At 40.3% G+C, this 26,555-nt stretch overlaps 1 protein-coding gene across 4 annotated transcripts in view; it reads right to left on the bottom strand.

Moving 5' to 3' along the window:
• LCP1 (lymphocyte cytosolic protein 1) overlaps positions 1–26,555 on the bottom strand; it is a 47,752-nt gene that overhangs the window by 1,762 nt on the left and 19,435 nt on the right. For 2 of the 4 annotated variants that reach the window (XM_026042860.1, XM_026042859.1), the window contains 15 exons: positions 18,109–18,198; positions 15,808–15,959; positions 14,998–15,127; positions 13,980–14,112; positions 13,287–13,368; positions 11,200–11,365; positions 8,141–8,283; positions 6,067–6,093; positions 5,633–5,728; positions 4,944–5,139; positions 3,423–3,501; positions 3,109–3,223; positions 2,103–2,236; positions 976–1,099; positions 512–636 (listed from right to left, as the gene is read on the bottom strand). In XM_026042860.1, coding sequence (XP_025898645.1) covers positions 512–636; positions 976–1,099; positions 2,103–2,236; positions 3,109–3,223; positions 3,423–3,501; positions 4,944–5,139; positions 5,633–5,728; positions 6,067–6,093; positions 8,141–8,283; positions 11,200–11,365; positions 13,287–13,368; positions 13,980–14,112; positions 14,998–15,127; positions 15,808–15,959; positions 18,109–18,175 — 1,769 coding nt within the window. In that variant the 5' untranslated portion in view covers positions 18,176–18,198. The remainder of the gene's footprint in view (positions 1–511; positions 637–975; positions 1,100–2,102; positions 2,237–3,108; positions 3,224–3,422; positions 3,502–4,943; positions 5,140–5,632; positions 5,729–6,066; positions 6,094–8,140; positions 8,284–11,199; positions 11,366–13,286; positions 13,369–13,979; positions 14,113–14,997; positions 15,128–15,807; positions 15,960–18,108; positions 18,199–26,555) is intronic. The other 2 variants (XM_026042861.1, XM_026042862.1) reach the window with 2 other exon arrangements.

The following is a 26,555-nucleotide window of genomic DNA, read 5'->3' as shown; positions in this document are numbered from 1 at the left end:
TGTGTAAGTGAAAGGAACGGGATATGCCCCCAGGATTGGCTCTCTTATAGGGAATGGTTTGCTCTTGGAAAAAAATCAATACATCCATCCATCAAAATAGTTTTTCAGGCTTGAGTCCTATCCTTCCTCTTCTCCCTTAAATACTTATTTCACCTGTATGTGACCAAAGAGATGTATCTATGATCGCTAATCACTGCTTTCTGCAGCTTCCATTGCTGGCACTGTACCCTGTCTCTAAAAGAATTTTAGATTTAATGAGAAAAAAGAGGGGCTTGTGAAGCCAAGCGTTTTTGAGTCCATGAAGCAAATTATAAAGCACGAAACACAGCATTATAAACGCTTCATTTTCACTACTAGTTTTTTATACTGCCTAACACCTAGCCGATATACTTCTAACTCCAGAGATACTTCTCAGTTGAGATTCTGTCAGATAAGAATAATAAGGGAATCGATTTCAAAGACAGACTTAGGCAAGCATGAGCGGGTTAATTGCCCCTTGGTGTGAACGTACTTAGCATTATTAAGTTTCTCCTCATCATTCAGGTCCTCTGTTTTCAAGAGGTCATATTTGATTGATCCCGGTTGAATGGCATCAATGAGATCCAGGACAGGCATGCTGGTGCTGATTTTGCCATCCTACAGAGGTGAGAAATACAGTTAGATGCAAAAATGGGAAAACAGGTATCCAAGAAAGCCAAAGGCCAGGCTCAAGAGCAGGGGGCAGCTGAGCTGAATAACACTTATATCTTTACAGAGATCTTTTCATAATAAGTGCCTTTCAACAAAATCTATGTATCAGGACATGCTTTTAAAAGGGAAGGAAAAATAGTCCTACTAGGTCATTATATTATACAGTGTATGAACATTATACTGTATGAACATATATAGATATATGCACTGTATACAGCATACATACAAAAATACAGAATAAAAGATTCCTTAGCAGAAACTCCTGATAAAAAAAAAAAAATGTACCTTGAAACTGGAAATGGTTGAACTCTTCCCAGCTGCAGTCAGTGTCTCATTTACCCAGTTGACAATAATTTCATCATTGACCTTCTCTCCACCACCAATGTCTTCAAGGATATTCAGTGTGTACCTTAAAAAGGAAGCCCAAACACTTGTGGCTGCTCAAATTCTACCACAACATTGCAGCCACCCTGAAGCTTGACTTGGACAAACCCAACAATCCTCTGCTACCTGACAACCTCTACCATACATACACACTATATATAAATTATATTAAAATGTGCTATATCATCTAATGGGCCTAGTTCATTCCCAACTCTCTAATTATTCTTTTGGTAGACTTGAAAGATTTTGACACTCAAAACCCCTACAAGGTCCCAGATAGTGGATCTTAGTGTAAATGACTCATTCTCACTGTGTTTAAAAATAATCACTAACTTGAAGGACAGAAGGGGAACTGTTATGCTCATCTCAGGGGTAGTTTATGCATAAACAGAAGCCTAGAATATTTTGCTTATATGACAGCAAACATCTTGGAAAGATATCCCATACCAACGGCAACTAACTACCACATCCCAAGGTTAATTATCTCCCTGACAAACCTATACCTTCTTTTCAGACTGTATGCACCTCTTAATCACTTGATATCTTTACACCTGATTATTAAGCTCTTTAAACACTTGTGCATACACACAAACACACAGAAAATTATATTGATGAGGGAAGGGCAACTCAGTTTTATCCACTCCAGGGAACAGATTACAGAACCTCTTGCTTCTGCATAATTCCTTTTATTTTTTTTTCCAGTACTTTCTCCCCCATTTCCTGATACAGAGACCTTCCATCTTATTTTTATCTGTTCCACACAGTGAACATTTATTCATGCTGTACAGAGAGCAACAGTAATAATCTTCTGCATGAGCTGAATGCAATGGCCTTGCCCACAAGATAATATACTTCATGATCACTTCTCTAACCAACAGTGAGCAAAAGGTTACTCTCTCTTTGCATATATATGCAAAAAAGCAAAAGTCATAGTCTATAGAACCTTCTCTATACTAGCATTAGAAAATTATTACTATGCAAACTGAGTATGCCAAAAAGACTCATGGGCTTGTGTTTGATTGCCATACCTTCTCATCAACTGCCAGATCAAGGCCAGTGTGAGTGTACGGTTTCCTTCATTCAGATCTTGCCCAGCAATGCCAACAAGGGAAAACTTGGCTTCATTCTTTCCCAGTTCCACTGCATAATTGCAGTTTTCCAGCTATTAAAGACAGAGTCGGTTAGCACATATCACAACTACAGAAAAAATAAGTGTCTTTCCAGACATTCCACTGTGGTCTTACATTCTTTGCAGCACCTAGCCCATATCCTCCAAATGGAGCTAGGAAAATGGAGCTGTCTTTTTGGGCTATATGATAATACAGCTGTTGGACTATCATCAGCCAGCTACAGGCTCCATCCCAACAATAATATGGTAAGAATCAACTCAGAGAGAAATCTAATAATTATCCTCTGAAAAACACAATAGCTGGAAAACATGAATCTACAGCTCATAGCTACCTTTAGCAACATGTCATTGCACCGAGACAAAGGATATTAGTATCTCAGTCAGTATTTTAGGTGAGTCACTCATCCTACTCTAACTGGACAGTATTATTCACCTAAATAGCATAGTAAAGCTGTATATTTAGCAGCAATTCTGTGACCAGTTAATGAGGCACCTAGTCAAGAACATTTAACATCACTGTCTTCATTCAGTGTGGAGACGATGATCCAGAGAGCTGCAATTAATCTGATGCCACAGGATTCACAATGAAGATATATTATAATCTGTGGATAAATCAGTAGCAAAGTGGACTTTCTGATTTTTTTTTTTTTTATTTTTTGAAATATTAATATTGAATGGTGTCAAGCCTTTACAATACGAATATTGTTCTCTCGTCAAAAGAGCTGTAAATCAAATGTATTTTGCTTTTTTAGGGTGAAAAGTTATTCACTGAATAGACAAAAATATAATTTGATCTGCTCTACTGGGGACTTGAGAGTGACACACAAGCACTAATATTGCTATTGGAAATGACACAGACATTTTTTGAGGCAATATATTACTGGAGCTATTCCAACTTTTTGTACCTTCTTCATGTTGCCACCCAGTTTAGCATATGGTGGCTTGTTCACTCTATTCCAGTCCACTGGCACTTTGATCTTTTCATAGAGCTGGAAGATAACCAAGGCATCTGACAGGTCACTGAAAACAATAAAAGATGTATCATTGCCCAAAGAACCAAAGAAAGGAATCTAGGCCTTTTGTAGAACTTAGTTTCCAAAAAAATAAAAGAAAATACAAGTGTCTATTCTGAGAGGGAACAGAAATTTCTCTGCGTTTTCTGTGAGCAATGTGCTAGCTCTAATTTTCATCTGAAGGAAGTGTTAATACCTCCTCTTACCTATATAAGTGATTTACACGTGGATTAACACCCAGGGAGTTCATCCAGTTTCTGAATGTCCTTTCTTCCCTTGTTTCACCTAAAACAAGATGTATCAATCAACAGGCCTGTAAAACACAACACTCCAGTAAAGCAAGTGTCTTGTGATGAAAGTGCAACTCAAAATTTCCAATGCACTGAACCATAGGCAGAAAGAGGCACTATCTGACGAGTGAAATAGGAGAGCACAGTGCAGCACATAATATTTCTTCATGCCCTATATGCTACAGTACTTAGGCAGATGGGCCTTGAAATATCTTCAAGAGTAGAAGGCTAGTCTTGGCCCTAGTATGAACGGTTTTATTTTGAGGCTTCCGAGAAACTCAAAAATAAGTGAAAACATGGACTTGCTCCAAGTGTCTCTTCATAAGCATAGCCTGCACTGAACTAATGTTAGACTGAAGAGAGCACTTCCATTCATGTCAGCATTTAAGTATATGCTTAACTTCACTCTCATAACCAGTCCCATTGATATGGACACTACCCATTTTCTTACTTTTAAGTACATGAATATTTTGCTTATTGAAACTATAGAGCCATCTCCTCTTAAGATTAGCAGTCTTCAGATGCTACTTTGCTTCACATAGTACTTTATTTGCAGCAGTCAATTTATCAGAAATATCACATACAAAAACTAAGAGTGGGCTGACTGTAATGAAGACTTCTAAAATCGTGCCCTTCTTGCTCAGTGAGAGCCAGACTCAGAAATAAACTAAGTGCTTTCAGTTCAGGTGTTTGTGGGTTAGCTCTGCACTAAAAAAAATCTTTGTATGTTAGCAAAAAAAAGTATATTTTTCTTCACTCGGCCTTGTTTAACAGTATCAGTGCTACAGAATCCTGTTCCTGAAAATGGCTAGTATAAAATGTTTTCATCCAACAGGATGTTTAAGAAGCTTAAGGACAAGGAAAATAATAAATGTATTTTCCAGAGAGAAAATTCTTTCTCAGTCATTCTTTCTCTATGAGAGAGAATGAATGTCAGCCATTAGGAATTGCCCCCTGCACAAGAACTGAAATTGTCAGTTCTAGGCTGCAGTGACTGCAGATCAAGTGCTCCAGTCTAGGTCTAGGAGGGACCTGAAGCTCAGCAAGTGACCTGTATAACAGCCATCCAGAGCCAGCAGGGAGAAGGTTTATATAAAATTAGACTTTAAATATATAGTTTAAATTAATGGAATGTCCCAAAAAAAGAAAAAAAAAATGTAATTACCACTAATAAGCACAGTCAGAAGTGAAAACTAGTTCAGGAATCCCACAAAAGTGTGTCCCAGGACACAAAGTGTTTTCATCTTTGAATATGTGCAATCCACAGAGAGGATGCCCAAAACACATGAAGCCACATGCAAATAAAGAGCAGCCTCCTTTAATTAAAACTGTCCTTGCTAACAGTACAGTTAAGATATGCACAAAAAGAGTGAGGTTAAACCCTGGGCTGAGAGCAGGGGACAGTCACAAACACCCCTTTCCTCGCGTTTCTCTTACCTTCGATAGAGCCCCAGTCAATGTCCTGGTTGTCTGGCTTGTGCAGGGCAGGGTACTTGTTGAAGAGGTTGGCAATGAAGGCCAAGTTGAGCTTGGGGTTGCCGCGCACGACGTCGGTGGCGGTGACGAACTGCCGGCAGCCCAGGCGCTCGGCCTGCTGCAGCATGCGCTCCGCGCGCTGCACGTCGTCCTTCTCCTGCGCGCGACGGCACCGTGAGGGCTGGGCCCACGCCGGCCGCGCCGGCGCAACGCGGCGCAACGCGGCCCCCCCAAACACGCAGCGACCTCCCGTTTCAACAAACAGAGGGCCAGTGTGTTCAGATGTTTGCATTCCCCCGCGATTACTCCTAAGTTGAGTTGCGCATGGTGAGATTCCACATGGTAGAGGTTGAAGAAACTCACAATAAATACACTTAGTTGTCCTTCTACATGGCAGTGGTTTATCTGAAGCAGTGGTTTATCTGAAAGGCTGACTGGCTGTTGAAGTTTCAGCGATAATAACTAATCTAACTGATGGGAAAATGCATCATTTAATTCTTCGGAAACTTCTGAAAGACTAAGCAAAAACCAAGCGGCAATGGGAACCGAGCTTTGCTTGTGCTGGGGTCACAGTGCACCTCAGTGTTGGCCAGCAGCGCAAATAACAAGGAGAAAATATCGACATTTACTCTAAGCTTATCTCATCTTACCCTTAATCCTGACATGTCAATAGTAATAGCTGGAATGCCTTCTTCATCTCCCTTGGGGGCAACTTGGTTCAGCAAATGGTAATAAGCTCTTGAGTCCTGTGACAGACAGAGAAATTAAAGAGAGAAATACGACATCTAAAGCCCAGATTTTGCATCTCAGCGCTCCCCTGAACAATGCGCATGCATGTTTTGTTTTTATTAAATCAACTGTTTGACAGCATAATTAAATTAATAAAACTAGAGCACTTAGCAACTTCCACTTTATGCTATGTTTGCCAGATCTGTTTCTTCCCTAAGCCAATATATTTATGCTACAGGATGCTTAAAGCACAAGACACAATGCTATGTTGCATTTACGAGAATGACAACAATCACAAAGAGAAAGTAGAACTGATTTATTACAAATATTAAATTAGAGATAAAAAAAATGATACCTTTATAATGCTGTAGAAGTCAGGCTGCTGAGCATTTAATAAAAGAAAATGCAGAAGGAGAAAGAAGAAGGAGAAAGCAGATTTAACAGAAGCACTGTAATAGTTATGGAAGAGAAAGTGAAGTTTTCAAGGACAAAAGTTAAAACTGACAACAGTAACAGCATTTTTCAGGGAAAAGGGCATGAGCAAGGCAAGTATTTAACATGTCGTGTCTTTCAACTTTCATGAAATATTAGGTTGCTTCCGCATATGAAAAGTACTAATCTCACTTTAGAAACAGCTCAAAGAGGAGCAGGAAGCTTAAGCTCCACGTTAGTCTCTAGGAGACAAAGTAACTTGGGTAATGCTCTGTAAAACTTTAACAGTCTGCAGACCTGTATTTCTTAATTCTGTCCTTTCTTGTACGAGAAATACTATCTATATTCACTGTAGTTCTACCCCAATTATTCTTTATGTATCTGCACGCAGAGAAAACAGGCCCAACTCACTCAGTCTCTCCTCATACAGGAGATGTTCCACTCCCTTAACCATCTTTGTCACTCTCCGCTGGACGCTCTCTAGAAGCTCCACGTCCCTCTTATACTGGGGAGCCCAGAACTGCCCCCAATACTCCAGGTGCGGCCTCACCAGAGCTGAGCAGAGGAGCAGGATCCCCTCCCTTGACCTGCTGGCAACACTCCTCCTGATGCAGCCAGGATCCCATTGGCCTTCTTGGCCACGAGGGCACTGCTCACTCATGGTTAACTTGGTGTCAACCAGGACTCCCAGGTCCCTCTCCGTGGAGCTGCTTTCCAGCAGGTCGACCCCTAATCTGTCCTGGTGCCTGGGGTTATTCCTCCCCAGGTGCGGGACCCTGCACTTGTCCTTGTTGAACCTCATGAGGTTCCTCTCTGCCCAACTCTCCAGCCTGACCAGATCCCTCTGGATGGCAGCACAGCCCTCCGGAGTGTCGGCCACTCCACCCAGTTTGGTATCTGCAGACTTGCTCAGGGGAGTCTTAGAAAGCAATGTGTAACTTATTTTCCATAAGTGCCTTAACGGCAGTTAAAATTTAATTGGTTGCATTATTGTCCTTATATACTGGAATACCAAAGGTGAGGAAGATTCCATTGCCTTCCATTGTGAAGCAGCCAGTACAGGCCAGGAGTATAGGCCACATCTTTGCCAGGAGGCATGAAAGGACTTTGCCATTGCCAGTGCCTCATATGGAACTTTTTGTTTCCCAGATCACATCTAACCTACATTAACAGCCTCTAGTACAAAGCTCACTGAATTCAGGAGAAGGATCTCTGTCAAGTCCAGGTCCTCAGATTGCATCTTTAGTCTGAAATTCATTAGCATGTGTCACTGAGGTCCAAATACTCTCTCTGAGAAGGATGAAGGTCTTAAGAAGAAAGCTGTGCTGAACAGTGCGTATGCAAACCCATGAATTCCACATATGTGACGTGAAATGCACGGCCAATAGCAGCTCTAGCCCTGCAAGCATCTGCCCTCCTAGGCATAGTCTGATGACAATCCCACTGTTTTAAAGCTTCCAGTTAAGGGCAAGCAGGGCTGTAGTGAAGGCGAAGCACGGGAACACACAACTCAGGTGCTGCACTGAAGGTAGCACCAAGCAGAAGAATGAGAAGAACCACATATGCTTGCCCTTCACCTACGTTACACGTCTGGGTAGAACCCAGCTTTTTTCCAAATCAAATGTAGATCTAACGACGTCAGGAAGAAAATGGGTAAGTGCACAGAAGTAGGACATTTAGGAGAGAAAACAGCAACAGGGGCAGGGAACTGAAAACACAGAAGTGGGATGTTTATGTCCTCTCTAGAGACAGCAGCCATTCCCTCCCCAAGCATTTGGCATGCTGGGCTGGTAAAGAAGTTCAGGAAGTCTAGAGGAGGAGAAATAGTGCTGAGTGGAAATGAAAGGCCCACCCAAATGCTTTTGAGTACCTATCTTCTCTTTTCTGGATGACAGGCTCAGTTCCTTGGATTGTTTCAGTGCACATTCCCCATTTGGAGGACAGACATTTCAGTGTGCAGCTGCTGTTTTAGTGTTGCTGGTTAGTGGATCCCTTACCTTGATGTCTGAGCTGAAGTTGTTGACTTTGTTGCATCCTGCATTCTCCAGATGGTAGTTTGCCCATCTCAGCAACAGTTCTTCTGGAGACAACTTCATTAGATCCTCCAGACTCTCTCCTTCTCTCAGGAGAGCAATCAAAGCTATGCAAGGGCAAAAAAAAAAAAAAAAAAAAAAAAAAAAAGATAAATGCAATGCAGTGCAATATTTTTTGTCACTGTATTCTTCCTCAAGAAATGACAGCACATGAATTGACAGGCACAAGTTGCAACATAGAGACAGTCAAAGCTCCCCTGGACTCAGCCATGAGAGCATGATCTGAGTTGGCCCTACTTTGTTTGATTAGGACTTTACCTAAATGGCCTCCAAAGGCTCCTTCCGGCCTAAAATCTATGGTTCTAACTCACAAAGCTTGACCTTGCACAAACTGGAGGTCACAGGCCATAACATGCAGAAGAGCTGGGGCAAAATAAAGGTATCATCTGATTTGATGTTTGTGTTACTGATGTTGTGGACATCTGTAGTTGAGGCTTTACAACTATTTTCTCTCTTATGCATTTTGTTACCCTGCTTTCTAAAAGTGAGTGGCAAAATATTGTCAAAAATCAAGCTGAGTTAGCCTAGCGGACAGCAAACATCAAAAAGTTCTCATCAATATAAAGAGGACAAGGATATTAGTGGTGGGTCTAATAGTGGATAGAAATGAAATATAACGTTAGTGTGCTCTAAAAATTAACTCATTTCTTTGCCACAGATTTCAATGCAAAGGCGGTGACATTGAACACAAAGATGGAAATGAAGAAATGAACATAGACTGTTTGTAACTCGATTGAAACAAATCTCCATGCCCATCACACTGAAACTGTATCCACAGGAATTCTGAAGAACTTGAACATGATTTCACAGGCTCGTTAACAAGTAAAGTTAATATGTCTATCAGACTGGAGAAGACCCTGTATTTCTGCAGAAAAAAATAATGTGGTAGTTGTGTTCAAAAAGAGAGGACAAGGCAGGAAGGAAGAACTGCAACTACTGGATGCAAATCTGATCTCAAGAACATGAGAGGTTTTAGAATGAAAGGCTTTGGATGGCTGAATACATTTTGAAAAGAACAACTAAAGATATGGAAGCTAATAGTTAATGCAGAAAAAAAAATGTAGCATTACTTCAGAAGGGGAGATTATGCCACACTAGCCTGATATTCTGCTGGTATCTTTTGTCATTCCTTCAAAGAAATATGATTTTGTACATAATGGAAAGAGTAGGGATCTAATTTACTAGAATTTTGCAAATATTTTGTTACAATGCTACAGGGTCATTGAACAGGAGTGATATAATAGAAGCATTTTAAAGTTGACAAGGATTTTATGAAGAGAACAATGTTAACACTGAGAGACGTAGGCTGGAAGAGAGATTTTTGTGATGTTGATCATGGTTTGATTTTCAGACAAATCTTTTTCTCTATTTATTATCTTGGCACAGATCCTATGAAATACAAATGAAATTTGATGATGATATTCACTAGGTGGCAGAGTCAATACAGAGGCCAATCAGGAAATCATACAGGCAGAACTGCAAGACTAATAAAAATAGAGTGAAACTGAATAGTGCAAAATACAAAGTCACTCACTGGGGACTTAATATGAATATATTGCTATTAGCTAAAAGCTCATTATGAGGAACAGAGGATGGAAAAAAAAATGTGTGTCTATTAGATGACTTCACCATGAATCTGAACCACCATGTGCTATGACTATGGGAAAAGCAATCCAGGCATTTCCCATGGGGGCTGGGATGTCTTACTGGTTTGGTATCAGTTGCTCTTTGGGAATATAATGTTCAATATTCAAGAAAGAGGAACTTCACTTGGAAAAGCTTCAAAGAAGGGCTATTAGGATTATGAAGGAAAGATAGGACCTAAAAAGAAAACAAAATGACCTTGGCTTGTCTACCCTGACAAATTAAATCTGAGATGAGAAGGAAGGAAGAAATTTCCAAGAAGGAATGGGAACTGGGAACTCTAAGAACCAGTATGTCTGGCTACCAGTAGGATAGAAATTTGCAAGGCAGGATGTAATGACACAGCCCTATATCACCTGCATGGTTATTGGGGCAGAGATATCACTGATGACCAGGCAGACTATCCAGAGGAAAAGGGAACCAAGCAACAAGATGAGATGCAATGTGGACTGCAAACACACACCCACAGCCTCATTCCAAAGCTTGTTCACAGTGAATTTCGGTTCCAGTGAGACCACACTTGGAGAATTGTGTCCAGTTTGGGATCTCCGGTACAAGAAAGACATCTTCTTTCAACAAGAAACAACAACAGTGAGTTGAGCAGAGGGACACCAACACATGAAGCACATAATGTATGAAAAGAGGTTGAGAAAACTGGATATGTTCATCCTTGATAGGAGTCTGAGAAAGGGAACTAACCATTTTTTTCTTCTACTGTGAAGGGATGGAGCCATATTCTGCTCAGGAAAAGGAGAAGACAAAGTCACAACTTGCAGGAAGGGAAATTCTAACTACACGTAAGAAAAAAAAGCCGTGAGAGTGCGTAAGTAGTGGAATAGGTTACCTAGAGAACATTGGACAAGGCCCTGAACAACCTCATCTAACATAGAAATTGATCCTGCTGTAAGAAGATTGTTCCATCCAGCTGGACCAAAGGACTTCAATAGGTCCTGTCCAAATTTTTATGTGATTCTCTAAGTATATTTTCACAAAGAAAAAGGAGATGATTGGCACCAGTTTTAACAGAAGCAGAAAAAGTCACAAGCTTCTGAAATGCAACATAGACTCCACATTAGAAAGGATTCATTTTGTGTTGATCAAGGTGCCAAAATAATTCTATATCTGGGTGTTGACCATTATTCCTGATCTAATGTGTTTGAAATTGTCCTTGCACGTATAAACAATTGAAATGAGAGCAGTAAGGAAGACGGTTAAGAGACACTTGAATAAAAAACAGAACTAAGAATTTTAAAAATAAAGACTTTATAAACATAGCTTGGTGATAACAGTACAGTCTTGAAAACAAATGCCATACTTACCTTCATTCCTGCTGATTTCTATATCAGCAAAGAGTCCAATTTTGATGACTTGCCATAAAAGACCCAAAACCAGGTAAGGTTTCCCTTCTTTCAAATCTTCAGCTCCAATGTTAACAACATGGCACCCAATGGCTGAAGCAGAGTTCAGGGCCAGGTTCAGATTTTCCTAGGAAAAGAAGAGATCTTCTTAATGATGCAAGAACTAGAGAGCTAAGAGGATATAGGAAGGGAACACAGATAAAGCTAGTGAAATCAGTGAGCACCTTCACCTTGAACGTCATGGCAAACAGGTCTGCCCAGTTTTGAATATTTGGAGCAAGCAAGACCAGAATTTTCTGGGACTGCAGGTAAGTTCTAGGTCCTATGCAAAGGCAGAAGCAACCTCTGCAGGTAGGACAAAAGATTCAGGTCTCTCGCCTGTCACGGGGCACTGGAGCTCTGAGCTTACACATACATCCACAGTGATGCTCCGACACAGCCTTACTCCCAAAGCCAGGCTTTCCCCATTTCCACATTGCCAACACACATGCACACACTCAAATGCAACCTCAGTTTCAGCCTGGGGCAAGTGCCCTCCATTCAGGCTTGCACACAACTGCGAATGAAGGAGCTACATCCAAGCTCAGTTCTCCCTAAGCACAATGCAAAAGTCCTAATATCAAATACACAAATAGGTTACTAGTTAGCAACATATACAAAAAGCCCACGCCATAGGACTCAGTATGAATAAATCTATTGAATTTCTAACTTCTCAGTTTAGCCAAGGTGAGAACTGGACCTGGATTGGATATATTCTCTTTTGAACTTTGGGGCTTGGAGTCTTGCATTGGGAGCATTCGATGGAAGTAAAGGAATTCAGTTATGGATCAGATGGAAATGTTATGTTTCTTCACCACTTCCTTCCTTTTCAAAAAGAGAGGGTATAAAGAAATCTGGCCCAAATGTTTGGAATATTCAGGAAGGTGTCTTACTAAACAGAGCACAAGTAAAATCAGCAAAGGAGCCTGGCAAGTGCCATTTATCACACAGATCTGCAATTTTTCACATGAGTTTCACCACCACTGGCATGACACAAAGATTCAATTAGATACAAATTGCAGAGAGAGGCACAGTGTACATTTTTCTAAGTTGGAAAAATGGAAGCTTTTCAAATTAATTACCTTTCCTCTACCAGACAGCTGTAAAAGGGTTAAATTAAAGTGGAAGCTATATTGATCAAATCATGTCTATAGCTGGCAGGGATTGATCTGAGCTGCATCACTAAACTATGCTGCTGACCAAACGGATTAGAAGTGAAAAATGTGGTATACAGCATAAAAATCCAATTTAATGGCTTTTGAGCTTACTTGAGCCTGGCTAATGTCCCATCTAATCAGAGTAGCTGAGAGTTAAACTGGGTGAGGTTCATATCCATGCCATATATCTCTTCATACCCAGATACCTAAACACTGCTCTGATAAAGATACCTCTTTACGTGCTGTTGTGTGAGAAACAGAATGAACTTTAAATAGGTGAAAATTTGCTATTTGGTCCAATTTTTAAATTGTATACATGCGCACATAATACAAATGAAGACCAGATTTAGCCTTAAAAGTGAAAAAAAAAGCAGAACTTGCAAAAGACAGACAGAAGCTGTGGCTCTAGGTCAGACAAGCTGCACCACAGCATTTCCTGGATCACAGATAATATTTCAGTGAGGACACTGAACTGCAGCAGAGCAGGTGTGAATTTAACTCTATGGCCACGCCACTGATTACTTGCAGGATCCTGAGGTATTTTTCAATGTTCTCAGAGCTATTTCAACCAGAATTTGTCACCATATCCTGTAGTTGCTTCTGCATCCTTATGCCATCACAAAGGTGTCTGAAGCTTTGAACTGGCAACTTTTATACGCTGCTTTAAGCACACATACAAACACACTTTGATTTGGTAGACTGCTTTTATCTTTAGAATGAAACACAAATACAAACCTCTGCAATAGACAGCTTTGCCTTGTTGTGGTTGGGAGGACCTTGATACCTAGCTATAGATAATTATATCAAAGCATCCTAAGTGGAAAAGCAAGCAATTCTGATACGATTTGGTACCTGTATTGTGAATGGAGTGAGTTTCTTTTTGTTGATTGTTCTCTCATCAATGGTATCTGGCACTGAAAAGTTGATCATCTTACTGGAAATGAAAGAAAATACATTAGGAAATGCCCTTCTTGCTATACTTGCACAAATGACTTGGAGTTTTTGTCACCACAATTTAATTTAAGAGCTGGAGAATTTCTGCAGTTGATAGAAGGTCAAGAAATAACTACAGATAGTCAGTCTCTTACATACGCACATGCACACATGCAATATTTTAACGATTTGGGGGGGTTATATACTGAATGAACTATAAGCATGAGTCCAAGAATACAGCAAGGTGAAATGGTATGAGAAGTTCATTTTGCAGAAATTCCCATAAAAGCACTCACTATCTCATGCTGCTTTGTGTGAGCCCCAAGAAGGCCTTGAGCAAAAATAAAAACAAGTAACTTTTAAGAGCAAATCTCATTGGCTCCATCTCATTGCAAAGGCCTGCAGGCAAAGAAAAACACTCACTTAAAATGAAAGCAGCTTTATATTTTTTTCGTAAAAAAATAAAATAAAGAGCAACAAAACTAGTATTATCAAGGGCCTGAATCTGCAGTTTCCTGAATTTAACCATAAGGCAGCAGCTTCAACTGAAACAGGGAGTGAGATTCTGCAGACACATGGTCTCTATTTATAAGAACTAGGGGTATTATTTACCAAAGCACAATGCCATCACCAACAGCCTGGAAGAGATCATCTGTTTCTGGATTCATTGGGACCACATGTTTACAGTCAGGGTCCTTCTCAAGGGCTTTGTTAATCCAGTTGACGAAAGCGTACTTTTCTTCCTCTGTGAACACAACATCAAATCAGTTAGTTTACTGGGTAGTCCCTCTATCACTGTTATACTTATCATGGTGAAAAAGACTCTCCAAAACAGCGTGTGACCAACTAATGAACCTCTACAGTGGAAGAAGGCTCTGAGGAGACCAGCAAAGGGAAGCCACTCAGGAAGCCCAAGGAAGACTGCATGGAGTCACTGAGCTCAGCTGCTCATAACATGTGGAATATCTAAGAGAACCTGGCCAGATTGTACTGGACTCTTACAGAGGGCAGTGGGTAGATGTTCCCTGTACTCCTAAAGACTGCACCGTAGCTATGCTGTGTCTGCAGCAGCCCACAGCTCCTCGGTAACTCAGAGAAGATGCCCTCTCTGCTTCTGGTAGATGGGGACACTGTGTCCTCTGCTTGATCCTTCCCCAAAGCTCAGGAGCCATTTTCTTACAGGTGATCTTACAGGAAAATTGTCAGGGATCTGGCAATTTCCAATGTTGCAGGAAGTGAGTCAGGAGCAGTGGGGAATCCTTGCACTGCTCTTCAGCGGGGAGAGGCAGGGGCTGCCCCTGCCCTGCCCAGCATTTGCTCCATGGCCATACTGGGAGAATGTCCTCAGCAGGGCTGCTCGGCTCCTCTGCTAAGCTGGGGAAAGGTTTCTGCTGCAGACACAGCTCTGCCACCCCCAAAAACTAACCCCTGCTATTTTTGAGAAAGATGTTCTCTGAGGTTTTGGCATCTTCACCACTCCTTGACGTAAATGAGCCTCATCTGGGTAACTGCTGCTGCTACCAAAGCTCATAAAAATCATCTTGCTTTGCACCAAGATCAGCTATATATCAGGTATTCTCTAAGAGAATATTCACTCTGGGTGATGCCAGTATAAGACAGCTGTACCTACCCGAATACGAGTGCTGTGTGCCAGCACTGGACTGCTCCGAGGTCCCACCAATAGCACAGATCCCCTCCTTTTTATTGATTTGCTTTCGGAACGACTTCGCAACATCGTCACTCTTCAGGCTTTGGAAAATCTTTCAAACACACAAGACAATTTTAAAATATTAGAGAATTAAACCAAGCTAAAACTGGGAGCATTTGTACCACCAGACTCCTCTCTGCTTTCTATATATTTTTTCTGCATAAAATCATGGACCAATACACCTATATGCCTTAGTAAAGTAGAATCATACACAGCTTTTATGTTTTCAGAGCAGTGAAAAAAGATCAGTAACAGCAATGTGCATGGTGTGAAACCAGAAAACCGAAGTGCAAGGGAAGAGGGTCTCTGAAAGTGTCAGTCTGGAAAAACAGCATGTTCAAATCTATTTCTCCATCCCACGGGAAATTCTGCTATTTCATGAATTGCTTCTGTCCCTCTTCTGAACAAAAAAAGAAAGAAGCTTTTTAATAAAGGGAATTTTTCAGGACATTTTCAGTTTCAATCTGTAGAAATATGTAGAGTTAAAGGGAAGAATTTTAACAGAATTAAAATGAAATCTTTCAATTTTCTGTGAGGATGATGACAAAATTCTGGGGAAAACTATATGTTTACTCACAGAAAAGTCAATTTTTTGGAAATGATGTTGCCAGTCAAAGCAACATTTTGAATAGAAAATTCCCAACTTATTCTGTGTTAGCATCTATAAGTAAGACTTTTCTTTTTTCTGTATTTCTTTTTATAGGTTATTTTCTGAAAGAATGTTTTACTTACTGAAATAAATTCATCAAAACTGATTCTGCCATCTCCTGTGGTTGTCAAGTTCTGAATAAGTTCTCTCACTTTATATCCTGGTAGAGGGAGACTGGCTGCTTTCAACACATCTGTTAAGTCATTAGTGTGGATGAAGCCGTTCCCACTGATATCTGTAAAGATTAAAACAAACATTTAGATCCTATGTCAGCCAAACAAAATTATCTACATGCAAAAGCTGTTGCCTTTCTTTTGCCTTAGGAATGGTTCATTCTGTACAAAGACTAGCTGACATTTAGACCAAAAAGTAGAATCACTGTTAAACAAACAAAAAGTTCAGTAATGAATTTATAAATTTTTAGAACGATATTATTACCTTAACAAAACCATGTTTAGACAGCTGTAATTGAAATTTCAGGGCTTACACATACACAGACATCTTAAGTGATTTATATAGAAATTATACTGTCTATAGAAGAGCTAAAGAAAAATGAGTTGATATGATACCGAGTTACACCTTATAGTTGCATATATTTGTAGATATAACTTGTGATTTTAGGCTTGTTATCTGCATCTAATATCATCAGAAAACATGGACTTAGTTTTTCAGTAATGAAGACTGGGCTTCAAGTCAAAAGCTGAATGTTTCTTTGAGATGATGCTAACATGGCTAGTGCTGCTGAGCCCACTGCAAGATGCATTAGTGACAGAGCAGGATTTTAATTTGAAGTGAAGATCACCACTGTGGTTTAAATACTTCCTTCTTCTCTATTTGTTTGTGGAAAACCCCACAAATAAAAAAAGGAAATTGGCTGTCTGAAAGAGAAGTCCTGGGACCTTTGCATATAATAAATGCTAAAAAAGGTACAAAGTATGCAAATAGAACCCAAAACTGTCAGTGGTCGGCGTGGAACAATCATATTTTCTCTGATCTCCTACATTGATAGCAATTCTTCACATCTTAACAAATGGTGGCAAATACACCTTACGGCATGATTTTTCCAAGAGGTGCCTCATATTTTATTATCTTTCATTTCCTCTTGGGTCTGGGGAGAAAGTCTGTGCCTGTAGGTCTGTAGTATGGGCATTTTTGTTCCAGCAAACTGTAGAACTCTAGATTTTTAAAAATAAATGTTCAGCATATCTAGCTTTGTTTTGATTTTCTTAATGAGAACCTTTATGTTTTAAAAGTAGAGTATATGAACTGCATAGAGAGTTTCTGGCGATCTATAAAAATACACGGAAATTTTATATTAACAAGTTTCTTGCTCTGTCTCTTGTTCTGCCGTCTTTTTTCTTCTGCAGCTCAGAGGCAGAGAAGGGCTCAAAGAACCACATGCCAATTTCCTGCGTGATTTAAGTTGCAGACTGACTAATTCATTTGCTGCATGCTGCAAAAATGTCTAGGTATTAATTCATCAGCATCAGTAGCGTAGATGAATATATATTGCAAAGACCAATCTATTTCTCAAGTTACATAGCCATACAATCTGGGCTTGGAAAGGGAAATGTCTGGGAGATGGATGAGAGCTTCCTTCCAACATTTGACCTGTTGGCGCATTGGACGTACTGGCCATGCATGTGGGCCAGCTGGCTGAGATTGCCAGCTGGGATTGGTGCGTGCTCAGAAATCAACAGATCATGAAAAGCACAGTACAAAAGTACACAAAAATACAGTATGTGTATTATTAACACATAACCCAGTGTGGTTGCATATCTATTAATAAAAGTTAGTGAGCTATGGGAAACGTACGGACTTTTTCTTGGAATTGGGAAGATTGTGACAGGTCAGCTTGCCTCTAAGGGAAACAAATCAGATGAGACCTTTAAAGGCCCAGAAAGAAAACATACATTAAAAAATACCTAGGTATAAAAGGGTCATAGTAAGGAGATTACAATTTTTCTAGTCATTTACACATTTATCCACTTCTGACTCTTCATTTGCAGGAGTATTCAATGTATTACATTAAAATGAAAACCTCTTGCCTTCTAAATCATCTGCCAGGAAGAAAAAGTACTAGGAAAATCTCTTTAATCTCTTTAATCTATTTCTGACATGGTTTTCTGCCCAGGTTTCTAAATTATTTCATAAACGCTGTTATTCATTGCTCCACCATTTCTCTCCAGCAATAAGAAGCCATTGCAGTACAGCACATTAATGTGGTTTCATTTAACAGATCTGCAGTTGCAGGAAAAGGACTTTCAGTGGTTTCCGTGACACAGCAGAAGGAAGCTTCATTTCATCACAGCTGGGTAGTTCAGAAGAAAATGGCCTGGTACAACTTCACACTCTGCAGAGCTTTTCCTGCTCATTGTACTCACCAACTTTGCTGAAAGCCTCCCTTAGCTCTATCATCTCTTCCTCTGAGAAGTGGACTGTTGATGCCATTTTTACTTCTCCCAGTCACAGGGCTGAAAAAAACAATGTGCATGGTTTTATTTGATGCCTTTTGAATTTTGCAGTTATTGGAAAAGAGGCAATGACACCACTCAAAGGCATTTGAAATTAGCAAGAATCAAAATCTTGGGATGCTTCTTCAGAGCAGACAACCCAGTCCCCACCTGCACCCAGGGATCTAGTGAACAACTCAGTTTTTGTGTGTATAAGACATCAAATCCACAGCAGTCCTACTATTTTTGCCAGATTCAATTCAAATTTCCAACAAGTTTTTTTTTACAGACTGAATTGGAATTAAATCCTGTACCTTCTAAGTTTTGCTCTTCATGGAGAAAGCAATGAAACCTATGAAGGATATTTCCTTTCCTGACTATGAGCAGCGTTCAGGGAGCAGCCTCAGCAAGGTAGCAAAGTTCACGTCTAAAATTAGGCAAGTTTTTAGCAATGGATGGCTGGAAATAATTTTCCAGCCTTTCCTCTCTTCAAAGCCATAAGAGAGAGAAGGGATTAGAGTGACCTTACACACTTCTTGATTATTAAGAATGGTAACTAGAAAGGAAAGATTTACTTCTACCATGTAGTACAGTACTAGAAGATGCACACAACACTGCTCGGCTTTTTACTTCATCTCATATCCTTTACATTTATTTAAGCAGAAAACTCTTCATGACTATCTATAGCCTGCAGTTATGAGAATGACTCCAAAGTCCTATGTCTTTTTACATATTAATTAACCACAGAATTATTTCAATGGAATGGAAGAGAAACCTGAATTACTCCTGGAAAGCAGTAATTACAGTTGCAATACTTAAATTAGAAAAAAAAATGTAAAAGCCTATTAAAAATGCTTATTCCCAGACTAAAAAATACTACTGCATTATGCAGACTGATTCCAAACTTTATACAAAGATATAGACAGGAGTTCAGAAACAACAGATTTGCTATAGCCCACTACAACCACACAGAGTTGTGCACAACTTATCTTGGCTTCAGCTTTAATGCTGTCCTGAACTTACATATTGATCCCTCTGCCATTGGGCTGTGATGTAGAAAGAAAACCACTATCAAAATGGATGTGAAATCGCCCAAAGGCAATCTCATGTGGTTGGTACTTTTATCTGTTGTAGTATTATGCCTTATTTCTTCATTGATGCAGATTTGGGATAAAGACTAAAAACAGCTCCCAGAGAAAAAGCTGTTTACTCACTTCCACTTTCAAAAGAAGAGAAAAAAACAGAATAGTACATAATAAATTTGACTGAAAGTCCCTGTGCAGCATGAGGGGTCTTGTGATTGCTACTGAAATCATAATCAAATACTAAAAGTGGTTCTAACCACCATGCTTTGAAGTAATACCTGTAAAAATCACTGTGACCCACTACCAATGTCAGTTAGGTATATGTGGGCAAAATGAGGTGGAGTTTACCCCATAGTTTGTTTTCTTTACTTACTGCTGATACTTATAGTCTTCTTCCTTCAACCTGATGCTTACCACTTCTGATTACTCAGTACTTATCTCCTATGTTGCCTGGCTGCATGTTCTTAGAACATGTGGATTACCCAAAATGCAGTTGGAAGCATGAAAATATTGTGGTGCTGTCAACAAGAAAATCCATATCCCATCGCAAGATCATTTCTTCCAATCTTGCCATTTTATCAAGCAGTGTTACCACAGAATCACAGACTGGTTGAGGTTGGAAGGGACCTCTAGAGATCCTCTGGTCCAACCCTCTGCTCCAGCAGGGACACCCAGAGCACGGGGCACAGGGCGGCATCCAGGCGGGTCTGGAAGATCTCCGGAATGTTATAATAGATAAAAGGTACCATAGACTATTACCTGTAGCACTACTTTTGTTAAGAGTTTTATAACCTCTGGAAAAAATACCAGCATAAGTTGGTCTTTTCTAATTGCATAGAAGGTTGTGGTCTTCTATTCCAGTAATTTACTGATCTCTTAAATTCAGAGAATCCTATTAATATTACATATTTGCATATATGTGTTTATGTGTGTGTAGACACATACTGTGTATATGGACAAGCCTCAGGTTTTGCTTCAACACACTCTTTTGGCATTTTTTGAGGAGTCAATATTAACTATTCTTTTGTAAAGATAGAAACACTCACAGCAGGACAATTAAACGAAGCCATGAAATTATGATCTCAGTGCAAGAAATGGGCCTAGATCACCCAAGGAGTATTTGTGCTCGGGAAATGAAGCCATTGTTACTATCTGCTCTCCTCCTGGGGGTTTGACACTGCTGCCCATCAAAGTACATCTGTCCCTTAAAATCTACATCAGCTGCAAAATCCCTTGGCAACCATGACTCTTACATGATTTCGGGATTATGTCTAACCCCAGGTTTAGCAATAGACTGAAATAAAGCAAGGAAAGAACCAAAACAACTGCAGGTCTTCTAGGCCCACCTGTGTCTAGAATCTCTTGGGCTAAGTATACATGAAAGGCCTCACATTTACCCTTGGCCAATCAAGATCAGGAGCTTCAGAAGAAAGATTTCAGAGAAATTCACAATTAAAAATCACTGACATTTCTGACATTGTTTATGCAGTAAAACAAAGACAGGGAAATTAAGAGAGAAAAGGAACTGTAAAAGTCTGGGCCTTTAGCCTTAGAGCAAAAAGGAGCAAATCCCCTTTCTAAAAAGCTGCTTTTTTGTATATAAATTGCCTTGTTTGCTTATATTATTAAAAACAAAAATCATCTATGCCTCTGGGTGATAGCATGGAATATCAGGCCCAATATTTTCCTTCAGATTTTATCATCAGCCATGTGTGGAGCTGCTTCTAGAGCTCAAACACTTTCAGGACTTTGTTATCCCCAATGCAAGATGAAAATATCTCGGATATCCCATCAAGCAGCCAACAACCCTAGTTACTGATAACCCAAAAAGCTCTGCAAACACACACCACCAATCTCTTCTTCAAACTATTTACAAAATGACTTAGACAACACAGACATGGAGAAGAAAATGTGGAGAAGGGTGTAAGAGTAAAGGAAAACATGTAGAGGAGAGCACAGGCACTATGAGCAAAGCACCAAACAGCTGATGAAGGATGGGCAATGGTCAAGGACAAGAAGCAGAGAGAGAAGCAGGGCACATAGGAAGGGGTGGAAGAGGGAGGGGAGTTTGAAAGGAAAGAAACACAAACAACATCAGCACAAATGACATTTCAAGGTCATCATCAGCTGGAACGAAGGATCTTGATCTTCACTTCATAGAAGCTTAGTGAAAGGACTCAAGTTCCTTACAGAGAAAGACATGAAAGGCAGCAAGAGGTTGGATATACAGGCAGGATGCAGAGGTCTGAGTGAGTGAAACAGCAGAGGTACCAACAAGAAAGAAATGCAAGGTAATAAAAATACAAAAGTAAAATAAAACACTGTTTCAGACAGTTTCAAATGGCATCAAATTATAAATTGCCTGGATGTGACACTTATTTTGTTTGCCAAACAGTATAAACCTACTATTGCCAAAAAAAAAAAAAAAAAAAAAAAAAAAAAAAAAGAAAAGTTGTGCAAATGCACTTCTTGCTCAACAGACTAAAGCTGTTCATGTACAACCATGGTGTCACTCAAGATGCTGAAAATGGTAACAAATACGAGCTCAAATGTGAAGCATTCTCTTTCCTGCTATCATATCCAAAACAGCACAACATGTATTAAAAGATCTAACAATGTTATAGGACATCCAAAAAAACCTATTCCTATCTGGAATATAATGGAAGCACAAAAAAGTCTCCAGACTGAATGCTAACACTAAATTGAAACACGACGAGACCTATGTTCTTTCATCTCTTTTGGTTTTGAAGCCAAGTCTGAGAAGCTGCCTTGTTATGTATTACTTAGCAAAGTGTGCATTAAGGATGCCATATAAATAATAAATGGCAAAATCATTAAAAATCCAGAGGCCTCCATGACTTGTATTAAATGGTTACCTCATTTCATATTTTCCTCCACTCTGCCAGTGTTTAAGCTTTATTATAGGCAAGACATCTTTGAAGATGTAAAACTGCACTTTACAGTTACACATAAAGTGGCAGTTTTCCCGAAAGCAAAAAAGCAACATAATATTTCATAAGACTGTATTTACCTGCCTTAGCATTTTATGCTAAGAAATGTGAATAAATGACTTTGAGGGCTTTATTTTGTTCATGCACTAGTAGTTCGTTGATGTTACATTAACCCCTCTCAGCCTGTAAAGGACTACGCGTGGTTCCTGTCACATACATTTCCCTATTTCTCACGCCATTTTCTCTTCCAACTTGTTTACTCCTCCTGAAAGTGATGCAATACCAGCATTTCACTCTTGCAAAACAGGGCAGTTAGAATCGCACTGGGAAACACAACCCTTCTTGGCCACCTCTGGCCAAAACTGCACCTTTTCCTTCAACAAAATTCACAGCCCCAGCTCCTTTTCTTTTCTCTTTCTTATCTCCAAAATCCGTTTTTCCAAAAGCCTGGCTTTCCACTTGGTTTATGGAATACCTCCCCAGCTCTTTTCTGAATATCTCTTTTCCAGCTCATTTCGAGAAGAAACTGCCAGAAATGCTCCCCTGACATGCAGGCCGCCCTGCCCGGGAGCAGAAATAACATCAGTGTCACCAGAAGTGAGCAGAAACCCTGTGAGAAAGCTGAAGTGCTTCTGCACATCAGAGAACATATGGGAGCAGCCAGCATCTCCAGCATATTCTTTCTTCTAGTTTTATTTAATAAATTCTTCTTGCTTCCTTGGGACCCTGCTCACTCATCAGAATGCCCCTGATAGGATGTTCCTTCCCCTGAAATATTTCCTTCCATCTCTCTCACAAGGTCCCTATGGAAAAGTCCATATATCCTCTAAAACTGCCACCACCAGTGGCACCACCATGATCCTTTCTGCGTGCATTTTTCTGTTCAAATTGTGCACCTCTAGCAGCATATTTTCTACATTATGGAAGGGCGAAGGAGAAGGAGAGAAGAAGAAGAATTTATGGATTCGATCCTTAAAATATTTTCAGTTTTGAAACTGAAGTGTCAGTTCTGCTCTGGCTAAGGAAAGAGAAAAAGAGAAATTATTTAGTGGATCTTGTGCTGAAAGAAGAATCTGTGTTACAGGCACGACAGCGTGAGCTTCAAGTTCCTCAATTTTAAAGTTTCATCTTGTGCTCACTGGCAAAAATAACTGACTGCTTTAAACTTCATGTTCTAAAACGTGGTAAATGACAGAAGAAAAGCCATCTTGCAGACAATCAGCAAAATGTGTATTTTCACATAATCCAAAGTAATTTGCCTCCCTATTACACTTCATATTCTTAGTAATGTTTTGCATTGTTTTTCTTTCATATATTAAGGGAGAGAAAGCTTTATCTAATATTTATATTTCTCTCATATATTTATCTGTAGTTATTATTAAATTGTAATGAAAATAACATCACAGCATCACAGAGTGTTTGAGGTTGGAAGGGACCTCTGGAGATCATCTAGTCCAACCCCCTGCTCCAGCAGGCACACCCAGAGCATGGGGCACAGGGCGGCATCCAGGCGGGTTTGGGAGATCTCCAGAGAAGGAGACTCCACAACATGCTTGGATCCCCACACTACTAGCAGAATAATCCATACTGGACTCCCAGCAAAGCAGGATAGCAGTGTCAACATTTTGACATTCACCAGAGTTTCTGCAAATCTGCGAGTAGTGACAATTTGCAGCAATGGCTTCAGGAAATTCAGGTATTCAGGGTATTCAGGGAATTCAGAGACAAATGTTTCCATCAACATCCTTTATTTTAATTTGGTATCAGAGCTCACAGTCCGATCGCATGGGCATTTAGTTGTGCTGCATAGTAGGAATTTTTTCCGCTATTGACATAAGATAAAAACCAGAATCCATACATCCTAAGGCATCTCTACCTCTTTCCTTGCATATTAATTAGACAACTAGCCAGCTGCTCACCCTGGCTGGTGGCATTTGCAAGCACCACTGATGGAAGCACATGTCAATGTAGATGTGTTTCTTAAATAATAGCTTTGAAAATCTCCGAAGAAGCAGAAAGAACTACAACATTTTTTAACGGGTGAGATGATGCATAAAAATGTTCGTTTTTCAAGTTAAGCCTGAATATTTGCCTATTTAAATAGCTAGACACACACATTGATAACAGCTTTTTTTTTCTGATTCCCTCTAAAATACCAAACTGAGTGTTAAATCTTAAGGTAGACAAAAACATATTAGGCTCTGTTAGTGAGTTTAACTTGGATATTACAGTGCATTCAGTCTGTTTAGGATTTTGTTGTTTAAATGAGGACACACACATGCAAAAAAAATGTCAAAAAACAAGAGGAATCTTACTAATTTATGGCAAATAGTTCCTCCCTAGTATGTGTCAGGGATCCACAATTGAACTCACAACAAATGACAATCTTGGTCACATTTTTATGTCTTTGCACCAGCAAAATCTCACTTTGTCTCATGGCACTGGAATTGTTAAGTTGCTGCACTTCACATACTATATCTCATACCAAATTGGAAGAAACACAGAAAAAGGACATATATCACTGTTCAGAAAGTAGCACAGTGATGCTCCATGAGTTATTTTCTTAATGTTCTCTTTTATGAAGGACTCCATTTTTCAATGCAGTGCTCGAGTCCTAAATAAAACATAAGTAAACAGGCCTTAGGAAGGGAAAATTCACAGGATTTGTGAAAGAAAGGAGATGTGGAATGTAATTTCCTATCAGAGCTGTTAAGTGAGCCTAGGAGGGGGAAGAGCCCCGTTGAAGCTGCTCTTTGTCCTTAGAGAAGGACTGTTGGGAGATGTGGTGGGCAGAGGCCAACTTGGGCATAGTGACCAGTTCTCGGCGATGTCAGGAGGAGCATCAGCAAAAGCTGTGTTGGACTTCTGGAGGGCAGACTTTGGACTATTCAGGAGATTGGTTGGTAGAGGACCGTGGAAGACAATCCTGAAGGAAGTTCCATCTCCATGCGAGGAGGAACTTCTTTCCTGTGAGGGTGCCAGAGCCCTGGAACAGGCTGCCCAGGGAGGCTGTGGAGTCTCCTTCTCTGGAGATCTCCCAAACCCGCCTGGATGCCGCCCTGTGCCCCGTGCTCTGGGTGTCCCTGCTGGAGCAGGGGGTTGCACTAGATGATCTCTAGGGGTCCCTTCCAACCTCAACCATTCTATGATTCTATGATTCTATGACTTCTTTTCAAAAGAAGTCATAGAAAATGACTTCTCAGGAGCACTGATACTCAGGAGTGGAGAATGCCAATCCTTCAGGGAAACTAAGCCACTGAAGAGGCAGAGCTGTGAACCCTTAAATACAGTCCTCTTGTGCCTTTTATTTGTCAGATATATCATATGAGGGAGATAGATAGCCTACAAGATGCTTCCTGTAGCAATATGTACATACTGTTTTCAGGTCAGGGAGTTCCCATATTGCAGCATGGCACAAAAGAACCGTTCACTTAGTGACTCAGTTCAAATGTACCGAGAAAGCCCAGCACTTGATACACAAGGAGAAGGAGGCAGTGCATGTTTCCAGCTAATTAGGATGAATACAGTTCCCCTCTGCCTGGAAAATATTAAAAACATTCCAAAAGAGATGGACACATTATTTTTAGGTACAGAGTGCAAATATGCATTTGCATTTGATGGATTCCACCTGAATTTCCATACCCCTCATCATTGGTGTGGTTTGGAGTGCATGTTGTGGGCACCAAGAACAGACTAATAGCTTGTCTATACTGGGAGTTGTAATATATAACGTCAAACCAAGGGTTTTATCTGAATATCCACTCTCCTTACAGGCTGCCTTCTGCTTAAGAGTCAACCCTGCAGTTGCACCATGCCTGGAGCTCTGGAGTCTCTAAGGAGAAACTTAATTAAAGTGAGCACAGGGTTCTTTTGCCTGGTTTGACTTTTGTGGCTGAGCCTGTGGTCATGCCAAAGAAACCTGGACTGTGCTGAGAAAAGAGCAGAAAATGCAGCCTCTAAATGTAAAGTTCAGCTCCCTCTGCATTTTCTGCAAAGTGCAGCCCACATGGGGAGGTGAGTGGATGCAGGTGAGGTGGTGGCCCTGATTTCCTTGGGCACTTGGCCTCTACAATACCAAACATGTGCACCTGCTCGCACCCAAAGCCCTTGTCTTGGGGTGCACAGCATGATCTCTTCTTATCTGCACCACTTTGACTCCTGAAGGGCCGCTTGTCATCATGTCCATGCTGGTGGCCCGCAGCCCTGAGAAGGGCCGCCAGTGCTTGCAGCAGGAAATGAAGGCATTGCAGCTACAACTTACAAACGGTCTCAGTTTCAGAGGGAGGAACACCCTGGGGCGGCCTCTTTTCTCTTCAAACGACTTATTTTCCAGCCTACAGCC

This window comes from Nothoprocta perdicaria, unplaced genomic scaffold (genome assembly GCF_003342845.1).
Source record: "Nothoprocta perdicaria isolate Ctin4 unplaced genomic scaffold, notPer1 scaffold_316, whole genome shotgun sequence".
Lineage (NCBI taxonomy): Eukaryota > Metazoa > Chordata > Aves > Tinamiformes > Tinamidae > Nothoprocta > Nothoprocta perdicaria.
The sequence above is the reverse complement of the archived record's forward strand: the minus strand, read 5'-3'. Positions and strand labels throughout refer to the sequence as shown.